Raw genomic sequence first — 16,524 nt, 5'->3', positions numbered from 1 at the left:
GTTCAAGAAGGTGTAGTCTATCTGTGTTCAGCACTTCGTCCATCGTCAATGAATAATCCACCCCGTGTTGATAAGTCACTTTCACCGTTCTTGATTGTTCATCCAAACTCCAACTGGTAACTATTGGTAGATCAACATCGTCATCATCATCATCATTTGCTGGAAATTTTCTCTTCAATCTTCTTATTTTCCTTTCATAATAGTTGGCCCTTGGAACCCCAGGGCTAGAATATCCCTCTAAACGACCTCATCTATATTAAGTATAGCCTTGATGGTCTTGACCTTCACCCTTCTCCTGTCAGAGAAGTTTAGGACGAAACGTCTCTCCGACATCTTAAACCTCCATGGAATAACCTGAGCCATTTTTAAGTTGTATGGCGTTTTAGACAATGCGTGGCGTGTTTAGACAATTTGTGGAGTGTTAAGTTGGTTTACATGTTCTACTTATATAATGACCTTTTTTTGGCGCGAGGTAGATATATGTTTTTGGTGCTAAGAAACAATAGTAATTATATTTTTCGATGTGTATTTTTTGTATCTTTTGTCGTGCGATGTAGGATGCAGACCTATAATGTGACAGGTAATTATGGCGTTTTGAAAATATAAAAAATTCAAATGCCATGGTGTGGTTTTTAATATAATAAATGTTAGTAATAAAATTTCCGTCGTTTCAGTTACTGTTTGTAGTTATTGTGTGTTCAACTTTATATGTTAAGGCTGTAACACGTCCCATCTTTTAGGTTTGGCGTTTTGTATTTAGTGGCGTTTTAGATAAAGATGGGAAATAAAACTTTTGTAAGACACTCTTTTGTTCTATTCTCTTACACATTGTTTTGTACATTTCAATAATTTTTTGGAGTTTTTTTAATAATACTTGTTTAAAGGAATTTTATTATAGTTTTGGCGTTTGGCGTTTGTGGCATCTTGGCGTTTTATATGCAATTTTAGAGAAATAATGTATTTTATTAGCAGAAAATTAGATAACAAACCACACAAAATGACACAAAAAAAAGAAAAGAAAAAAAGTTAAAAAATCCTAATCCAATTTCTCATCCAAATCCTCACTGTCATTAGTCTCTTCTTCTTGAAGTTTTGTCACCTTAACCTTTGAATACCTTAGATAGATGCCGATTTTCTAGACAGTTGAAACACCCCGCTCTAGACGAAGCTGCTCATTCAGTAAAATGTGGCGTTTTGGTTTTTGGTGTGATCTATTGTTGTTGATTGTTGAAGTTGTTTTTTGGATGGTTTGAGACATATATCGATGACGTATGTGTGGTTGCTATTTTCTAGGTGTGAGTGTGAGTGGTTTTTTCGCTTGGTTGATCTTTGGTCCTCATCTTTATATTCATCCCACTCTTCATGATTAATAATGGAGTCCAAAATAGCATTTACACTAGTATCGGTATCTTCTTCTCATCCAAACCTTCTTCAAGAACAAAGCATACAACATGACATATCATTGTCATCAGTCTCTTTTTCTTGAAGATTTGTCCATCTCATTCAGCAAAATCTTATTGCGTTACCTAGTGAAACTTCATGCAGAACAATACTGAATATCCAAGAAACGACGTTTGCCATATGTGGTTGTTTTAACTTTATTGGCGTTTTACAGTGAGTGGTTTAGGAAACATGGCGTTTGTTTTTGGGTGTGATCAATGGAAGGTCCTGAGACGTTTGTTTATATAAGATGTTTTTGGCGCGTAGTTTAGGTGGGATTTTATTATAATAAATGTTAGTAATAAAGTATCCGCCGTTTCAGTTACTGTTTGTTCAGCTTTATCTGTTAAGGCTGTAACACGTCCTATCTTTCAAGTTTGGCGTTTTGTATTTAATGGCGTTTTGTAGATAAAGATGATAAAATACACTAATTAACTTTTGATGTCTGGCGTTTATGGCATTTTGGCGTTTTATAACTAATGAGAGAAATATAGTACTTTATTATTTGAAAAGTACATAATAAACACAGAAAAAAATACACAAAAGAAAAAAAAAAGAAAAGAAAAAAAAATTAAAACTCCTCGTCAGAAGGGACTTTCTCTCATTACTCCCCTCGTATTCTTCTTCGGATTCTTCTTCCAGTCTCTCATCTAAGTCATCACTTTCACTTTCATTGGCCTCTTATTCTTGAAGATTTTGAAGCCTCCATTTGAACATGTCCTTCAACAACGCCAATTTTATGTTCATGCCTATGTTCAAACATGTTGCGTTGTGTAACTCCTCCAGGAAACCAAGACCCTGTTTGGTCATGATGTTTTCAAGCATGTAGTCTTCCTGTTCTCCGTTGTCACATATAACAGTGACCATGTGTGTTTCTTCATCAAAACGCCATGATCTAATGACTGGGTCCATTTTTGCATTTGCCTTGTTTGGTCCAAATTTTCTGGTTAATCTTCTTATAACCGTATATGTTTTATCACAGTGGTTATCAAGAGGGACGCCAAGTGCTAGGATCCCCTCTTGTACTTCTTCTTCCATGTTCAATATGGCTTTGATTATTTTAACAAACACCTTTCTTCTATTGTCAAAACGGATCACGAATCTTCTGATTCTGAGGGTGTATCTCCATGAAACGATGGTTGCCATTTTTCTTCCTTTCAGAGTTTTTTCTTTTTTGAAATTTGGCATTTTGGTTAAAGATGGCGTTTTTAGTATGTTCACACATGTTCTAATAATTATTACCAAGTTGTTTAAGTGTTAAAACATAATTTAGAACACCTACATCATCAGATTATAACTTTTATAAAATTTGACCCGTTTGACTTATTAATGTATTAAACTTTGACATGCCAATTGATCAAGCAAACGTGATTTTCAGAAGGTGCCCTTTTGAGGGATTAACACCTACCTAATTACGATCACGTAGCCATGTTCGTCTCGAACAATGGCTGGACCATTAAGATCTAAACCGAAAGTCAAACCATTTATCGAAAATGCTTGAATTTTGGCTTTAAAAGCCTAATAAATGAAAATAGAATTGAAAGGATCACTTACTAGTGGTCCTTGAACGAAAATGCACTGAGTTTGGAAGTCCCTTTAGCTAGGAACCTCCAGAGATGAGAGGAACGTGATAAATAAGAAGTGAGCAAGTTTTAAGTGTTGCAACACTTCTATTTATAATGTAGTAGGATTATGGAGGTGATACCAGGTGTAATGGAGGGTTAGGAGGTGCCTACAAGTGTCCTCATATGTGTCCTAAACTAGAAAGTAGTCCATGGTATCGAGTATGAAGTGTTTTGGCAGTTTGTGTGGCCTCCAAGGAAATTTTTGAAGCTGGGCAAGATTGACGGACCGTATGGTCTTGACCTTTGCGGTCCGTAAAGGGCTTCGACCCAGAAAATCATTTTTAAACTTTGACACATTTGGCCCCTTAACTCCCATACTCTTATGTATTATCATTTCAAGCATAAATAGCCCCTTATGGCCAATGCTAGGTACACCCGAGAGTATGACCGACATCATTAAGCTCCCAGTTCGTTAAAGGGTCACCCAGAGGTATAAATTTACATGTTGACGCCTTTAATCCTCCAATTAACAAACTTCCACATAATTTCACAAACGGTCTCTCTCATCTAACAAGTGGATTATTTGAGAGTATGGACACCGTTAAAGGTCACTCAGAGGCATAGTTTCAACATGTTGACACTTTTAGTCCCTCCACATTCATACTTTTCACAATTGGAAAAAATAGTCCCTCACAGCCAACATTAGGCATAAACAGGAATAGGGACACGTGTCAGAACATTACTGGAGACGATTTTACGAGCTGTTACAAAACATAAACGAACATAAAGTAATTTTTTATATAAATTTATGATTATTTACGATAAATTCCATTGCAAAACCCATTTTTATTACTAGAAAGCCAAATTACCAATTAGTTATATTTATATAAGTAGTTAGAAGTTTCGTTTTATGTTAAATAGTCATATAAATAGAACTACTTATGTATTTAAATTGAAACGAACATAAGTCAATATAAATGAACGAACAAAACATGTGTTCATGTTAATTCGTTTAAAAATGAATAAGAAATTATGTTCATATTCATTCGTTTATTAAATAAACGAACTTCCCGTCAAACAAGTTCACAAACAGTTCATGAAGGTTCACTTATAGGCCTAGTATGCAACATGATTTTCAAGAACTATTCACATTGAATATGTGTATAACCTTAAGGACCATGTGTAATGGTTTCACTAAAAAGTGAAAAAGTGATTGACACATCGGTAGAAAAGCTTTCACTCGTTTATATTTCTCTAAATTTGTAATGCTTTCACATGAAAAAAAAATAAAAGAAAAAGACTAAATTTTGAATTGGTAGCATATGATAGGTAAAAATTGAACCATACCCTACATTTCCGCCCCGCGCTCATGAGTCTCTCCACGCCCTGTATCGCTGGGAGAGGTGGTTTCCATGCCTTAACCAACTTAGACGGCATAGGGTGTTAAACATATACAGAAAGAAAGAGCATGTGCGTCTTTTTGTCTTTCAATCGTTTGCTATTGGAATAACAATAATAATCACTAAAAACACACGACAAGGACCAAACGTGTTACAACAAAATAAACAAGGATGAAATTCACAATCTCCAAATACACAAAGGATGAAAGTTGACACATACAAAGTGTGTGTTTATATTTAGGGTAAGTGGGAGTGAAAAACAAGACTTTGAAAAGAAGAAAAAGAGGAGGGGCAATGGAGGGAAAGAGAAAATATATCGCGCGCAGGTGATGCGAAAACACCGCCTTCTCTCTCATCACCACCATATCCAATTTTACTTTCTCTCTCTTCCATCCTTCATCGTCCCCGGACTCCTTATCGTAACCACCACTTTCTCTCTCTTTATCACTTCCAAAACCCTAGATTTCTTTTTTCAGACGCCGAATTGCTTCATCTTAAGATCTGTTTCTGTTTTTGATCGAGGTAAGCTCTCGAGCTCATTTCAGCTCACTTTTATCTGTATGTTTTATGATTATGTGAATGTATATGGTTATGATGTAGTGTATTGGCCTCTAATTGACAATTGGTTGTGAAATATTTGATGTTTGGGAGCTTGAATTGGAGTTTGCACATGTTTTTTTTAGATATTTTGGTGAATTAGGGCATTATGAGCCTTAATTTTTAGAAAATAAGTTGAATTATGTAAAAAAAGAACTTATTTGAGGTTAGTGCTGGTTTTTTATTCATAGCTGGTGACAAATTTTCAGTTTTGGGAGTTTACTGTTAAGTGTTATGTGTATTGAATTAGGTCACCAAAATTTTAATAAGTGTTGTTTGTCAAAAATCACTATTTCAGTCCGTTAGTTTAAAAATTGCAATTTTAGTCCCTGTGGTTTCACTTTCGTAACCATTTCAGTCCCTGTGGTTTCATTTGTATCCATTTCAATCCATTTATTCTGTTAGTATAGGGACTGAAATGGTTACGAGGTGGACTGAAATGGTTACGAAAGTGAAACCACTGGGACTGAAATCGCAAATTTTAAACTAATGGACTGAAATAGTGATTTTTGACAAACCATAGGGACGAAAACAGTAATTAACTCTTTTAATAATAGTGTGTACTGTGTAGTTTGGGATCAAGAAATGCACACAGTTTAAATTACATAAACAATATCCTGATTCAAGTTGTGTTAAAAGTGTAAAACAACTTGAAAATTCCCTCTAATGTCATACTATGTGTTCGTACAAAAATACACGGTGAAACTAGAATGTCGGTTAGATTTATAGCACATCTAGATTTTTTACGGTGTCATGCGGCGCCAGGATGTTAGGTATCTTTGGATAGCAAACGACAACCAAACAATCATATGCATAAGCAGATGTCAAAAACAGAATGCAAGATTTGCAAGGTTTGGTCGGTGTGACCTACATTCACAGGCTGCAACTAGCGGTATATTATTATTTAGGTGCTAAAGGATTTACAAGTACAGAGATCAGTATTTATAAAGATTAATTCTAGGGTGAACGGATTAGTCCCTCAATGTCTTCACAGCATATTTTAAACTTCTTTTGATGTCTCTCAAGCCGAAACTCACGTACGCAAGAATGCACATAGATAAGGTACTAATACAAGTTTTTTCTATTATTGTAGGTTGCAGAGTTTCCTACAGCATTATTTTTACTTAGATTTTTTGGCCTTTGAACATTAATTTGTGACCATGGATGATAAAAGCTTAGCCACCGGGGAAACTGTGTCTGATTTAAATTCCACATGTGCGTCCGATGAAAAAGTTGTTAATAATCATGAAAATCCAGAAATTTTACCGGATGGTTCATCAAAAGGTTCAACTTTCGATCCAATAAACGCATCTCAGGAAAATGAAACCAAGGTAATAAGTCAAACACCAGGTCAACGTAAGCGTGGGCGACCCAGAAAAATACAAACTGCGCCTGATTTGAATTCCAATAATCATGAAATTTCAGAAAATTTACCGAGTGGTCCACCAAGTGGTTCAAGTTTTGATCAGTTAAATACAACTCGAGAAAATGAAAGCAAGGGATTAAGTCAAACACCAGGTCAACGTAAGCGTGGGCGACCCAGAAAAGTAGTAACTGTTTCGGATTTAAATTCCAGTTGCGCATGTGATGAAAAAGTTGTTAGTAATCACGAAAGTTCACAAAATTTACCGGACGGTCCGTCAGGAGGTTCAAGTCTTGATCAATTAAACGCAACTCAGGAAAACGAAAGTCAAACACCAGGTCGGCGTAAGCGTGGGCGACCCAGAAAAAACGAAAGCATGATTACTACAAGTCAAGAAAATAATGAATGGGTTGATGCTTCTCTACAAGAACCAGATAGCAAAGAAAATAAGGGGAGGGAGATTAATAAAAGGATGAATAAAGAACATAATAATGAATTTTCAAAAATAAAAACACATTTAAGATATTTGTTAAATCGAATGAAATACGAGCAAAACTTCATTGATGCGTATGCTGGTGAAGGATGGAAAGGGCAGAGGTTTGTTACTTTGTTCTTCAACTCAAAACATTTACTTTGGTCGTTGTTGTTAATTTATTATCCACGTTTTCATATATATATATATATATATAGAAGAAATAAATTACAACATCGAATAATTCATTTCTCCTCTCAAAATCACTCTTATTAGGATTTTTACACATGTGTAAATATATCAAATTTACACGTGTAAATGACAAACTTAGACATGTGTAAATTTTCTTTATTCACGTAAATTTAAACATGTAACTTAAATTTCTAACCTTGTATTCGAATAATAATGATAAGTGTAAATTTTTTTTGACTTTGCATTGTTTTTGACCAAGCTCTTGCAGTTTTTTCATTCGTATATATATTTGTAATATGCTTATAGGTGTGCATTACTTTTTGACATGCAGCTTAGAAAAACTAAGACCAGAGAAGGAGCTTGAACGCGCCAAATCAGATATTAACCGTTACAAATTGAAAATACGAGATTTATTTAAACGGGTCGACGCATCATGTGAGGAAGGAAGGATTCCAGAGTCATTATATGATTCCGAAGGGCTAATCGACAGTGAAGATGTATGGCATGTTTTTCACCTTTCACCATAACTTTGGTCTTTTATTCCACTTTGATATTAACGGCATTTTACTTTGGTAGATATTCTGTGCAAAATGTAGAAAGATTGAAGTCTCGCTTGACAATGATATTATTCTTTGTGATGGTTCGTGTGAACGTGGATTCCATCAGTTTTGTTTGGATCCACCTCTACTTAAAGAACAAGGTAGCATTTGAAGTTTGACGTGTTACCTAGGGCTGCAAACGAACCGAACGTTCAGCGAAAACCGTTTGGCGAGAAGTTCGTTTGTGTTCGTTCGTTTAGTAAATGAACTAACACGAACAAGAAATTCGTCCGTTTAGTTAAACGAACATGAATAGAGGTCGCACTCGTTCATTTATGTTTGTGAACGTGCTCGTTTATGTTCGTTTGTGTTTGATGACTCATTAGTGTTTTCAATTTTTATGTTTTATTTAAATACTTCAAATTCTGACATATTAAATATTTAATAAATATCAGTGTGTTGTATATTATGTTCGTGAACGCTTGTTTGTGTTCATGAGCATTGGTTTGTGTTCCTGAACGCCCGTTTGCGTTCGTTACCTAAAGTTAACAAACAAACACGAACATGTTCATTTTCTTAACGAACGAACACGAACAGATAATCTTGTTTGGTAAGTGTTTATGACCAGTTCGTGAACACATATATTTTCTTAACAAACGAACACGAACAAGGTCGTTCAGTTCGTTTGCAGTTACCTACAAAAGGGTCAAATTTGGCTTTTTATCTAATGGGTCAAATGAGTTAACTGTATTGTATATTATACGTAGTTCCTCCTGGTGATCAAGGGTGGCTTTGTCCTGCTTGTGATTGTAAAGCTGATTCTTTTCGTTTACTTAATGATTCTTTCGGGACCGATCTTTCTATCGAGGATAACTGGGAGGTCAGTTATGTAATTTAATCATTTGCCATTTGGGCCTATAAGTCCATTATAATATTGTTCAGAAATCTCACATTATATATATTTTTTAAACGCAGAAGGTTTTTCCTGAAACTGTAGCTTCTGGGAATAAGTTGGATGATACTTTAGGACTTCCGTCTGATGATTCAGAAGACGATGATTATAATCCCGATGGTCCACAGTTAGAAGAAAAGGTAGATGCAGAGGATTCTAGCTCCGACGACGCTGATGATTTGGCGGCTGTAACAAACAATGAACAGTTAGGAGATTCTTCTGATGATTCAGAGGATGATGATTTCAACCCTGATAGAGTAGATTCAGATGACGATGAAGATGTTAAGATGAAAGGTTCCGGTTCAGAGTTTACGTCGGATTCAGATGATCTTGGTGACGTAAAGAACGAAGTGGCGTCGACTGATGTTCAAGGGGTTGATACATCCGGAGATAAAGAAGAGTTGCCGGAACCAAATATGGAAAATGACGATTCTGCCCCCATAACTGCAAAGAGGAATGTTGAGAGATTGGACTATAAAAAACTGCATGATGTGCGTTTAAAATATGTTACATTTTTAATACCAACTTATGTTAATCTTTTGTTTTTGGCTTGATAACGTTCTGCTGCCTTGTCTTTACAGGAGGCGTATGGAAATATTTCTTCGGATTCCAGTGATGATGAAGATTTTTATGATTCTGATGCGCCAAGTGGACTGAAAACGACCACTAGAAAAGAGAACCGAAGCGTAACTACACCCGTAAGAAACGCTAGTAAGACGTTAGATGTTGAGGGCACAAGTGATAAAAGTGGAAATAAATCGTCGAATAGAAGAATTGGGAAAGCTGCTACTCAGGTATGTATGCTTGTAATTCTCGTCATTTAAAATTGTTACATTGCTAAAGATCAGAGTAAAATGCCATTTCCATCCCTGAGGTTTGGCCAGTTTTGCGACTTTCGTCCAAAGGTTTGTTTTTTCGCATCTGGATCCAAAAGGTTTAAAATTTTGCCATTTTCATCCGGCTCGTTAACTCTATCCATTTTTCTCCGTTAAGTCAGGGGTATTTCCGTCTTTTTGTTATCTTAAAGGGCAATTCGGTCTTTTCCACATTATGTACAAGCATTTAGCATAATGTACACGACTACACGTATTCAAAAGACCGAATCGCCCTTTAAGTTAACAAAAAAGACGTAAATACCCTTGACAAAAAAATAGATAACGAGCCGGATGAAAATGGCAAGATTAAACCTTTGGACGTCAATGGCATTTTACTCTAAAGTTCATTATGTTAGAGCCATACCAGCTATAAACTATAAGATATTCATTTATTTCGTTTATACATCTTCTGTAGAGGCTCTATGAAGCTTTCAAGGAAAACCATTATCCTGACCGAACCGTCAGAGAGAATTTGGTCAAAGAGTTGAATCTTACTCACAGTCAGGTCAGCATCACTAATTTTACTCAGGAGACGATATTATTGTGTTTTTACGCATGTTATTATCATCATTTGACAGGTCAGCAAATGGTTTGGAAATGCGCGATGGAGCTTTAATCATCCAGAAGGGCGCACTAAAATAGTTAAGTCGCCTAAAAGATAGCGACACTCGTCCTAAAGTGCAATTATGTTTCATCTCAAGTTTTGATCTTTTATGAACGATTTGACGACAAGACTCGCCGAAAGGCCAACATTGATGGATCTTGAAGGTGAATTGGATAAAGGGTGTTGTTTACCTCAAATATATCATCTTACAAGAATCAGGACTTTGAAGTTGGTGAGTACGTGTTATCTAATCAAGTGGATTTGATTCTAAATTTGTTTTAATTTGGCGGTGTTGTAGCGGTTGTAACTGCTTGTCAGAATTTAGTTATATTTGAGGAAAAGAAAACAGGTTTTTGTTATTACAAATAGACATTTTTAGAGATGTGTATGCAGACTGATTCATACACTTTTAATTTTAAGAGTAAATTACAAAACTCGTCCTTTATGTTGACATTAGATTGCAAAATGTGTCATTTGTCTTCAAAAAATACAAAAAATGTACTCGATGTTTGCAAACCCTTGCACATTACGTCTTTTAGCTCAAACTCAGTTAGTTTTCATGGTAAAATTTGACCAGGTAGACCTCGCATAAAGGTATTTTAGTCATTTTATTTTAGACACCTAAACAAATAACAAAAAACCCCTTTCTCCCTACCTCTTTCAAATCTCACTCTCCTTCCTCAACCCTCTCTATATCTCTGTAGAATCTGGGGCACCACCGCCATTACACCACCACTGCCATCACATCACCACCGCCCAAAGCTCCTCCACCATTGCACCACCACCACTATCACATCACCACAGCCCATAGCTCCTCTGCCATCGTACCACCACTACGGTCGTCGAAACCCTAAAAGTCGTCGTAAAAATAGAATCAGACAGAGTATAACTCCCAACCTACAAGCTATCCACTGGCGGATGAGCAAGCGTCAGAACAGGCACGCCGACGACACGTGAGAGGTTGTTGGAAGCATGACGTGGCGGCAGAATCATTACCTGAGAAAGGTATTCAAAGGTGCTTTGAGTTTTCAATCAACGACATCGTTTTGTGAAGCTTAAACAACTGGGCCACCACTGTTACTTACGGCGATGCCACCAGGTCACAATATCCAGTAATTCAAGATATCAGATAGAAGAGCGAACGCACTTCATTTCAGGAAATAGTATTGCAACAGATTGCCATAGATTTCTAACAAGCTCTGTTCGTGTAGCTGCTTGACCTTAACTTCTTTATATGTGAAAATTAATTATTTGAGTAAATTAGGGTAAAATGACTAAAATACTCTTATGTGGGGTCTACTTGGTCAGATTTAACCATGAAAACTAACTGAGTTAGGGCTAAAGGATGTAACGTGCAAGAGTTGGCAAACATCGAGTACGGTTTTTGTAGTTTTTGAAGACAAAGGACACACTTTGCAATCTGGTGTTAACATAAATGACGAGTTTTGTAATTTACTCTAATTGTAAAGTAATTTTAGTTGATTTGTATGACCGCATATGAAGGTTGATGTTTGTGTTGCGCGTGTCTAGATTGTAGTTAGTTTTGTGCTTTAGACGTTTGCTCATGTCTAGATTGTAATACTATTTTTCTGAATTGGATATTGTTTTTCGGCATTATAATATATATTAAACTAGATATCGAACATAATTAAATTAAATAAATACATAAACAGAATTAAACAATTAACAAGCTAAGCCAGCACCGAGCTTAACTTTTAAATTTATTTATGGATCAAGCTCAAGCATCGTACAGATTTTAGAGAAATTAGGCTCGAGCTCTCTTAAAGCTAAATGAACTAAACTTAGACGAGTTCAAACTTAGCTCGCTTATATCATTGCACAAAACACCTCTTCGACATCCGATATCAACACACAGGCTTGTATTTTTTTCAGGAAAATGTTTAAATTCAAAACAATAATAACTCAGTATTATAATTCAGAATGTAATAAATGAAGTTAAAGAGAATATAAGAATTAAAAGCTATCATAATCTACATGTCTAAAACCAACCAACCAAACCAGTCTTTAGGCTGGGCAAAAGTATCTAAATCTTATTGTCAAAAAAACACAAATTGCTCCAATGGATCAAGCTACTTTCCCTTAAACACACTCCGCAAATCTTTCATAAACCAAACACTCATCAAGTACCTGCATCACAACAATTTCATAGTGTTAATATTTAGAAAAATAGAAAATATATAAATCGTAAGTTCTGCGCATCATATGAAACAATTAGCGGTTGAAATTAGTTGTTGGGATACGTAATCAAACCCAATAAATCGACAATTTCATGTTGGCATTCGACATACAATCAGAAAATATTACTTTCTTTCCAAGTTGAGCTAACACAATCTAGTTATAAATTTAAAACAAAGGAAAAAATGAGAAACCTACAATGTTGTATTGCCTGTAGTGCCATTTGATGCTTGAAATTTCTGGATATCACCCATCTTTTCCATTCAACCCTACCAATAAGTAAACAAATCCTAATCCCACTGCTTCTTATCAATCAAACTAAGCAGACATATTTACCCAAACAGCTTGCAGATCAATCAATTTAACAGAAAGCATCACACAATTAGTTACACCCGTTAAAGATAATTCAAACTAATGTTGTATGGGCTTTAACAAACGCTTCGTGCTTCATACGCTAAATTTGATGGGTATTTTCAGCATCATGGCTATCTTAGGAGTAAGAACGAGCCCACTCTTTATGTAAGATGACAACTACTAATGACATTATATATATGTGTTTATACGTAGATGATATTATATATGCTAGCTCTTCTCAACACTTGCTGCTTGAGTTTGAAAGGGGGATGATGGATGAGTTTAAAATGATGTACAACAAGTCAGATGATATAAGATTATCAGGATATATAAACAGCGATTGGGCCACTCCCTGACGAGATGACAGAAAAAGTATATACGCCAATGTATAACTCTAGAAAACGAAGCAATACAATGGAATTCAAAGACGGAAAACACAACGGCACTGTCTAGCACTGAAGCTGAATGTACATCCACTACAACAACCTATCAAGCCTTTTGATTAAAAAGAATGTTAGAAAACTTGGAGTTTCAACAACAAGGAGCAATAGTAATCTTCGGTGATAACAAATCCACTATCTTCTCGTCATATAATCTTCGCAGCAAGACCAACCATATAGAGTTGAAGTACCATTTTACCAAGGCATTATAAAAGAAGAAACTTGTGTTCTTTAGACTCAAACTAGGAGTCCAGAAGTTTAAATTAGCGTCTTTTTTAGTCAAATGAGTTGTTTGCTAGCCGTTGGTCTATAATGAATCCTTCTTTATAGTTAATTACTTTGTTCAACTTCCTATTTAAACCTTTGTTTGTTTCTTAATTTCATGCATTGAACAATAGCAACAACAACATTTAACCTAACAGATCTATATACCTAAACACCTAATCAAACAAAACAAAATCAGTATGGATCACAATAAACATCAAGTATGTTAAATTAGTAACAGTAAAAGGCTCACTACTAGCGATCCTGACAAGAGCGGCAGAAGGTACCATTCGACAACTCGCAAAACGCGCGCACATTAACCGTCAAGTGTGACGTCATCCGTGCTCCAGCAATCGTCATCAGAGACTGCGCGCATCCTAATTCTCCCAACATCCTAAAAACAACACATACAGATCCAAAACAGGAATACTAACATTACAACAACAACATTTGAAACAATTGCTGATAAATTGATAACAAATCGAGACCCAAAATGGAGAAATTAGGGTTCAACCGTACCTAGGGTTGCCGAGGCGGCGAGAGTGGAGACGGGGAGCGGAGAGCGGCGGAGGACGGAGGCGGGGGAGCGGGGCGGTGGATCGGAAAGATGAAGATCTTGCGGTGGACATTAAAGTTCTGGAGATTGAACCTCGCCATGCCATTTTTGTTCGAGTTTCTGGTGCAGGGATGTTGCTAATGGAGACTAGGGTTTTAGATTTGGGGATTATAGGGTTTCTTTCATTTTGTTCAATCGGGATATTTTAAATTAAAATATTATTTAAAATTTGGTAACTATAAAATTTATTTCGACCATGAGGTGTGGTTTCACGCTTAGGGGGCTAATTGATCCTAGTTTTTGGGCGTGGGGAGGTGTGTATGCCATGTCGGTGGGGAGTGGAGGGATGGGCGTGATTCTAATCACGTGAAGGGGCGGAGGGTTTGCGATGTGGCGTGGGGGCGTCAATGTGGTGGGTTTCTTACAGACGTGGGTTGTGGTCACGCCCTGGGCGTGAAACGACAACAAATGATCTTAGAAGGTGGGATTTAGCCATTGAAATATACTATAAGTATCAAATACAAATGAGTCTTGACATACAAAATAACCTTAACATGAGAAGTGAAGAAAACCCCTTTTTTTCATCTACTTAAGTATGATGTTTAATTGTAAAATGTAAACACAAAAAATATTTATAATTTTACACTAGTATAGTAATTATGTAATTAGTGTAGAATCATAAATTTTTTTAAATTCTGGGACTAAAATCTCTCTTCTCTATTAAAGGAGAAAGAAGATGACCTAAGCTTTGCTTAGACCGTGGGGTATGGTGGGGCGTGGGTTGGGGGCATGGTGCGACACGTGGACTATGGGGCACCCAAGACCAAAAGCAATTTTCAAAGGGGTATGGCGGGGCGTGGCTAGCCCGGCGTGGCTTGGCCAGGTGTATTAAAATAAAAAAAAATCTAAAATTTAAACATAGCCCGCTATGCCCTAGCCAACAAGCCAATAAGAGCCGGCCACATAGGATCGCTAGCATGCCCCACGCCCAGCCTTAAACTCCCGCCCAAGGGGCCATGCCCAAACCCAAGCCCATCCGGGTGGTGACTTGGGCGTTTCTCTCCAACCCACGCCCCATCATAATTACATCATAATTCATTTTACATATTTCAAATTAATCTCTCTTAAACAATCAAGTGTGTATGTATTTATACGTGTATATAATTTGTATGTGTATGTATAAATCCATTTCAAAAATCAAATCATAATTTCAATCATCCTCTCTCTCAAATAAAGTCCTGGTTTCATTTTCAAAATTCAAACCATAGTCATCTTCACACCTCTCTCTCTTCAACTCAGAAATAAAACCCAAGAAACCCTAACTCTGAACAAAACCAGAAGAACATCGAAGCGATGGAGTCAAGCATCAGATCTAGAAAATGCAAGCAACGTCCATCGTAATCCGATCTACTTCCACCGTCACAGATCCGGTTTCCGGCGACAGGTTCCCGGCCAGTGCAGATGGTGGCGGGTCAAGGGTTTTCAGTGGTTTAGTTCTACTATGCAACTGAAACCAGAGCACTTTATAAGGCGGTGGCAGGCCCTCAATCGGCGATGGTGGCTGCAACTATTGGTTGAGTTAAGCGGTTTTGAAGATAGGTATACATCTTAACTCTATCCGTATCATTTAATTGAGGGTTAGTTATCTCAGACCTTAAAACATGAATTGTTAGTAATGTTTTAACAATATTGAGATGATAAATCAGGTGTTTTACCTCTTTAAAAGTCCAAGTTTGATGCATATTTTAGTAATATTTGTTAGGTTTTGATATTGAGTTGTAAGTTGATGTTGAAATATAGACGATTTGCAGTATAAAGAAGTGCTGGGTAAATGGTCTTTCAAAACAATGTCCTTATTTAGCATTATTCTTTTATTTGATATTAGGTTATCAATAGGTTTATGTTTTAATTTCATATAAGTTTTAGATTCTTTGATTATTGGGAATTTAGATACAAAGCATTTGATGATTTGGAAGGAATTGAAGTAGCTTGGAATTCGGAGGAGCTGGAGCGTCTATACGCAGAAGTTCAATTACTTAAAACGCTTAAGCATAAGAACATTATCAAATATAACATTTCTTGTGTTGATACAATGAAGGAGCACATCAACTTTATTACTGAGATTTTTACATCTGGAACATCAAATCATTTTGGTTGGCAACTCAAAACTTTATTGCAGGGTTTTTTGGTTGGATTAAAGTACATGAAGGCTAGTTGTCACCCGAATTGATGATCAAAGATAGTTGATTTTATCTCCCGTTATATATATATATATATATATATATATATATATATATATATATATATATATATATATATATATATATATATAGGGGACCGCTAGAATGAGAACCACCCCGAGTTGTAAGAACCACGAGAACCGCGACCCGCGGGTGGCCGTTGACCACGAAATTTTTTTTACACCTAGATCCGTATATTTTAAGACCGGGTGTAAATTTTGGGTTCAAACGGCGCGCCCGAGGGGGTAGTTTTTTACGCCCAAAGTTTGGGTTTTTTTAATTTTTTTAATTTTTCTTTTTTTTTTTAACCAAACTTTGGGCGTAAAAAACTACCCCCTCGGGTGCGCCGTTTGAACCCAAAATTTACACCCGGTCTTAAAATATACGGATCTAGGTGTAAAAAAAATTTCGTTGTCAACGGCCACCCGCGGGTCGCGGTTCTCGTGGTTCTTACAACTCGTGGTGGTTCTCATTC

At 36.4% G+C, this 16,524-nt stretch overlaps 2 protein-coding genes across 6 annotated transcripts; one reads left to right on the top strand and one right to left on the bottom strand.

The window, feature by feature from the left end:
• Positions 1-4,661: 4,661 nt before the first annotated feature.
• On the top strand, positions 4,662-10,450 carry LOC110929109 (pathogenesis-related homeodomain protein). The gene is made up of 9 exons (XM_022172230.2): positions 4,662-4,927; positions 6,096-6,962; positions 7,361-7,526; positions 7,606-7,729; positions 8,336-8,448; positions 8,544-9,011; positions 9,102-9,314; positions 9,811-9,900; positions 9,974-10,450. The coding sequence occupies exons 2-9, from the start codon at positions 6,163-6,165 to the stop codon at positions 10,055-10,057; spliced, it is 2,058 nt and encodes a 685-aa protein (XP_022027922.1). The 5' UTR covers positions 4,662-4,927; positions 6,096-6,162; the 3' UTR covers positions 10,058-10,450.
• A 1,468-nt stretch (positions 10,451-11,918) lies between these two features.
• LOC110929108 lies at positions 11,919-13,990 on the bottom strand. 5 transcript variants are annotated; one of them, XR_004888472.1, is made up of 4 exons: positions 13,773-13,990; positions 13,498-13,647; positions 12,394-12,464; positions 11,919-12,147 (listed from the first exon to the last, which is right to left on the bottom strand). XR_004888472.1 is itself a non-coding variant. In XM_022172228.2 (3 exons), the coding sequence occupies exons 1-2, from the start codon at positions 13,913-13,915 to the stop codon at positions 13,509-13,511; spliced, it is 282 nt and encodes a 93-aa protein (XP_022027920.1). In that variant the 5' UTR covers positions 13,916-13,990; the 3' UTR covers positions 11,919-12,147; positions 13,498-13,508. The 5 variants fall into 5 exon arrangements, 2 of the variants coding, with proteins under 2 accessions (XP_022027920.1, XP_022027919.1); XR_002586845.2 differs by having other exon boundaries at positions 13,507-13,647; positions 13,773-13,989; XR_004888473.1 differs by having other exon boundaries at positions 13,541-13,647; positions 13,773-13,936.
• Positions 13,991-16,524: the final 2,534 nt, after the last annotated feature.

The sequence above is a fragment of the Helianthus annuus genome, chromosome 3 (assembly GCF_002127325.2).
Source record: "Helianthus annuus cultivar XRQ/B chromosome 3, HanXRQr2.0-SUNRISE, whole genome shotgun sequence".
NCBI classification, from domain to species: Eukaryota; Viridiplantae; Streptophyta; class Magnoliopsida; order Asterales; family Asteraceae; genus Helianthus; species Helianthus annuus.
This window is presented reverse-complemented; position numbering and strand designations above follow the sequence as displayed.

What these genes read in the sequence shown, in the direction of transcription:
- LOC110929109 (XM_022172230.2), top strand. Translation starts at nt 6,163, where the DNA reads ATGGATGATAAAAGCTTAGCCACCGGGGAAACTGTGTCTGATTTAAAT. An exon ending in GAAGGATGGAAAGGGCAGAG is followed by an intron (nt 6,963 to 7,360) that starts GTTTGTTACTTT and finishes TTTGACATGCAG; the next exon opens with CTTAGAAAAACTAAGACCAG. An exon ending in CTATCGAGGATAACTGGGAG is followed by an intron (nt 8,449 to 8,543) that starts GTCAGTTATGTA and finishes TTTTAAACGCAG; the next exon opens with AAGGTTTTTCCTGAAACTGT.
- LOC110929108 (XM_022172228.2), bottom strand. Translation starts at nt 13,915, where the DNA reads ATGGCATGGCGAGGTTCAATCTCCAGAACTTTAATGTCCACCGCAAGA. An exon ending in CGCCGCCTCGGCAACCCTAG is followed by an intron (nt 13,648 to 13,772) that starts GTACGGTTGAAC and finishes TGTTGTTTTTAG; the next exon opens with GATGTTGGGAGAATTAGGAT.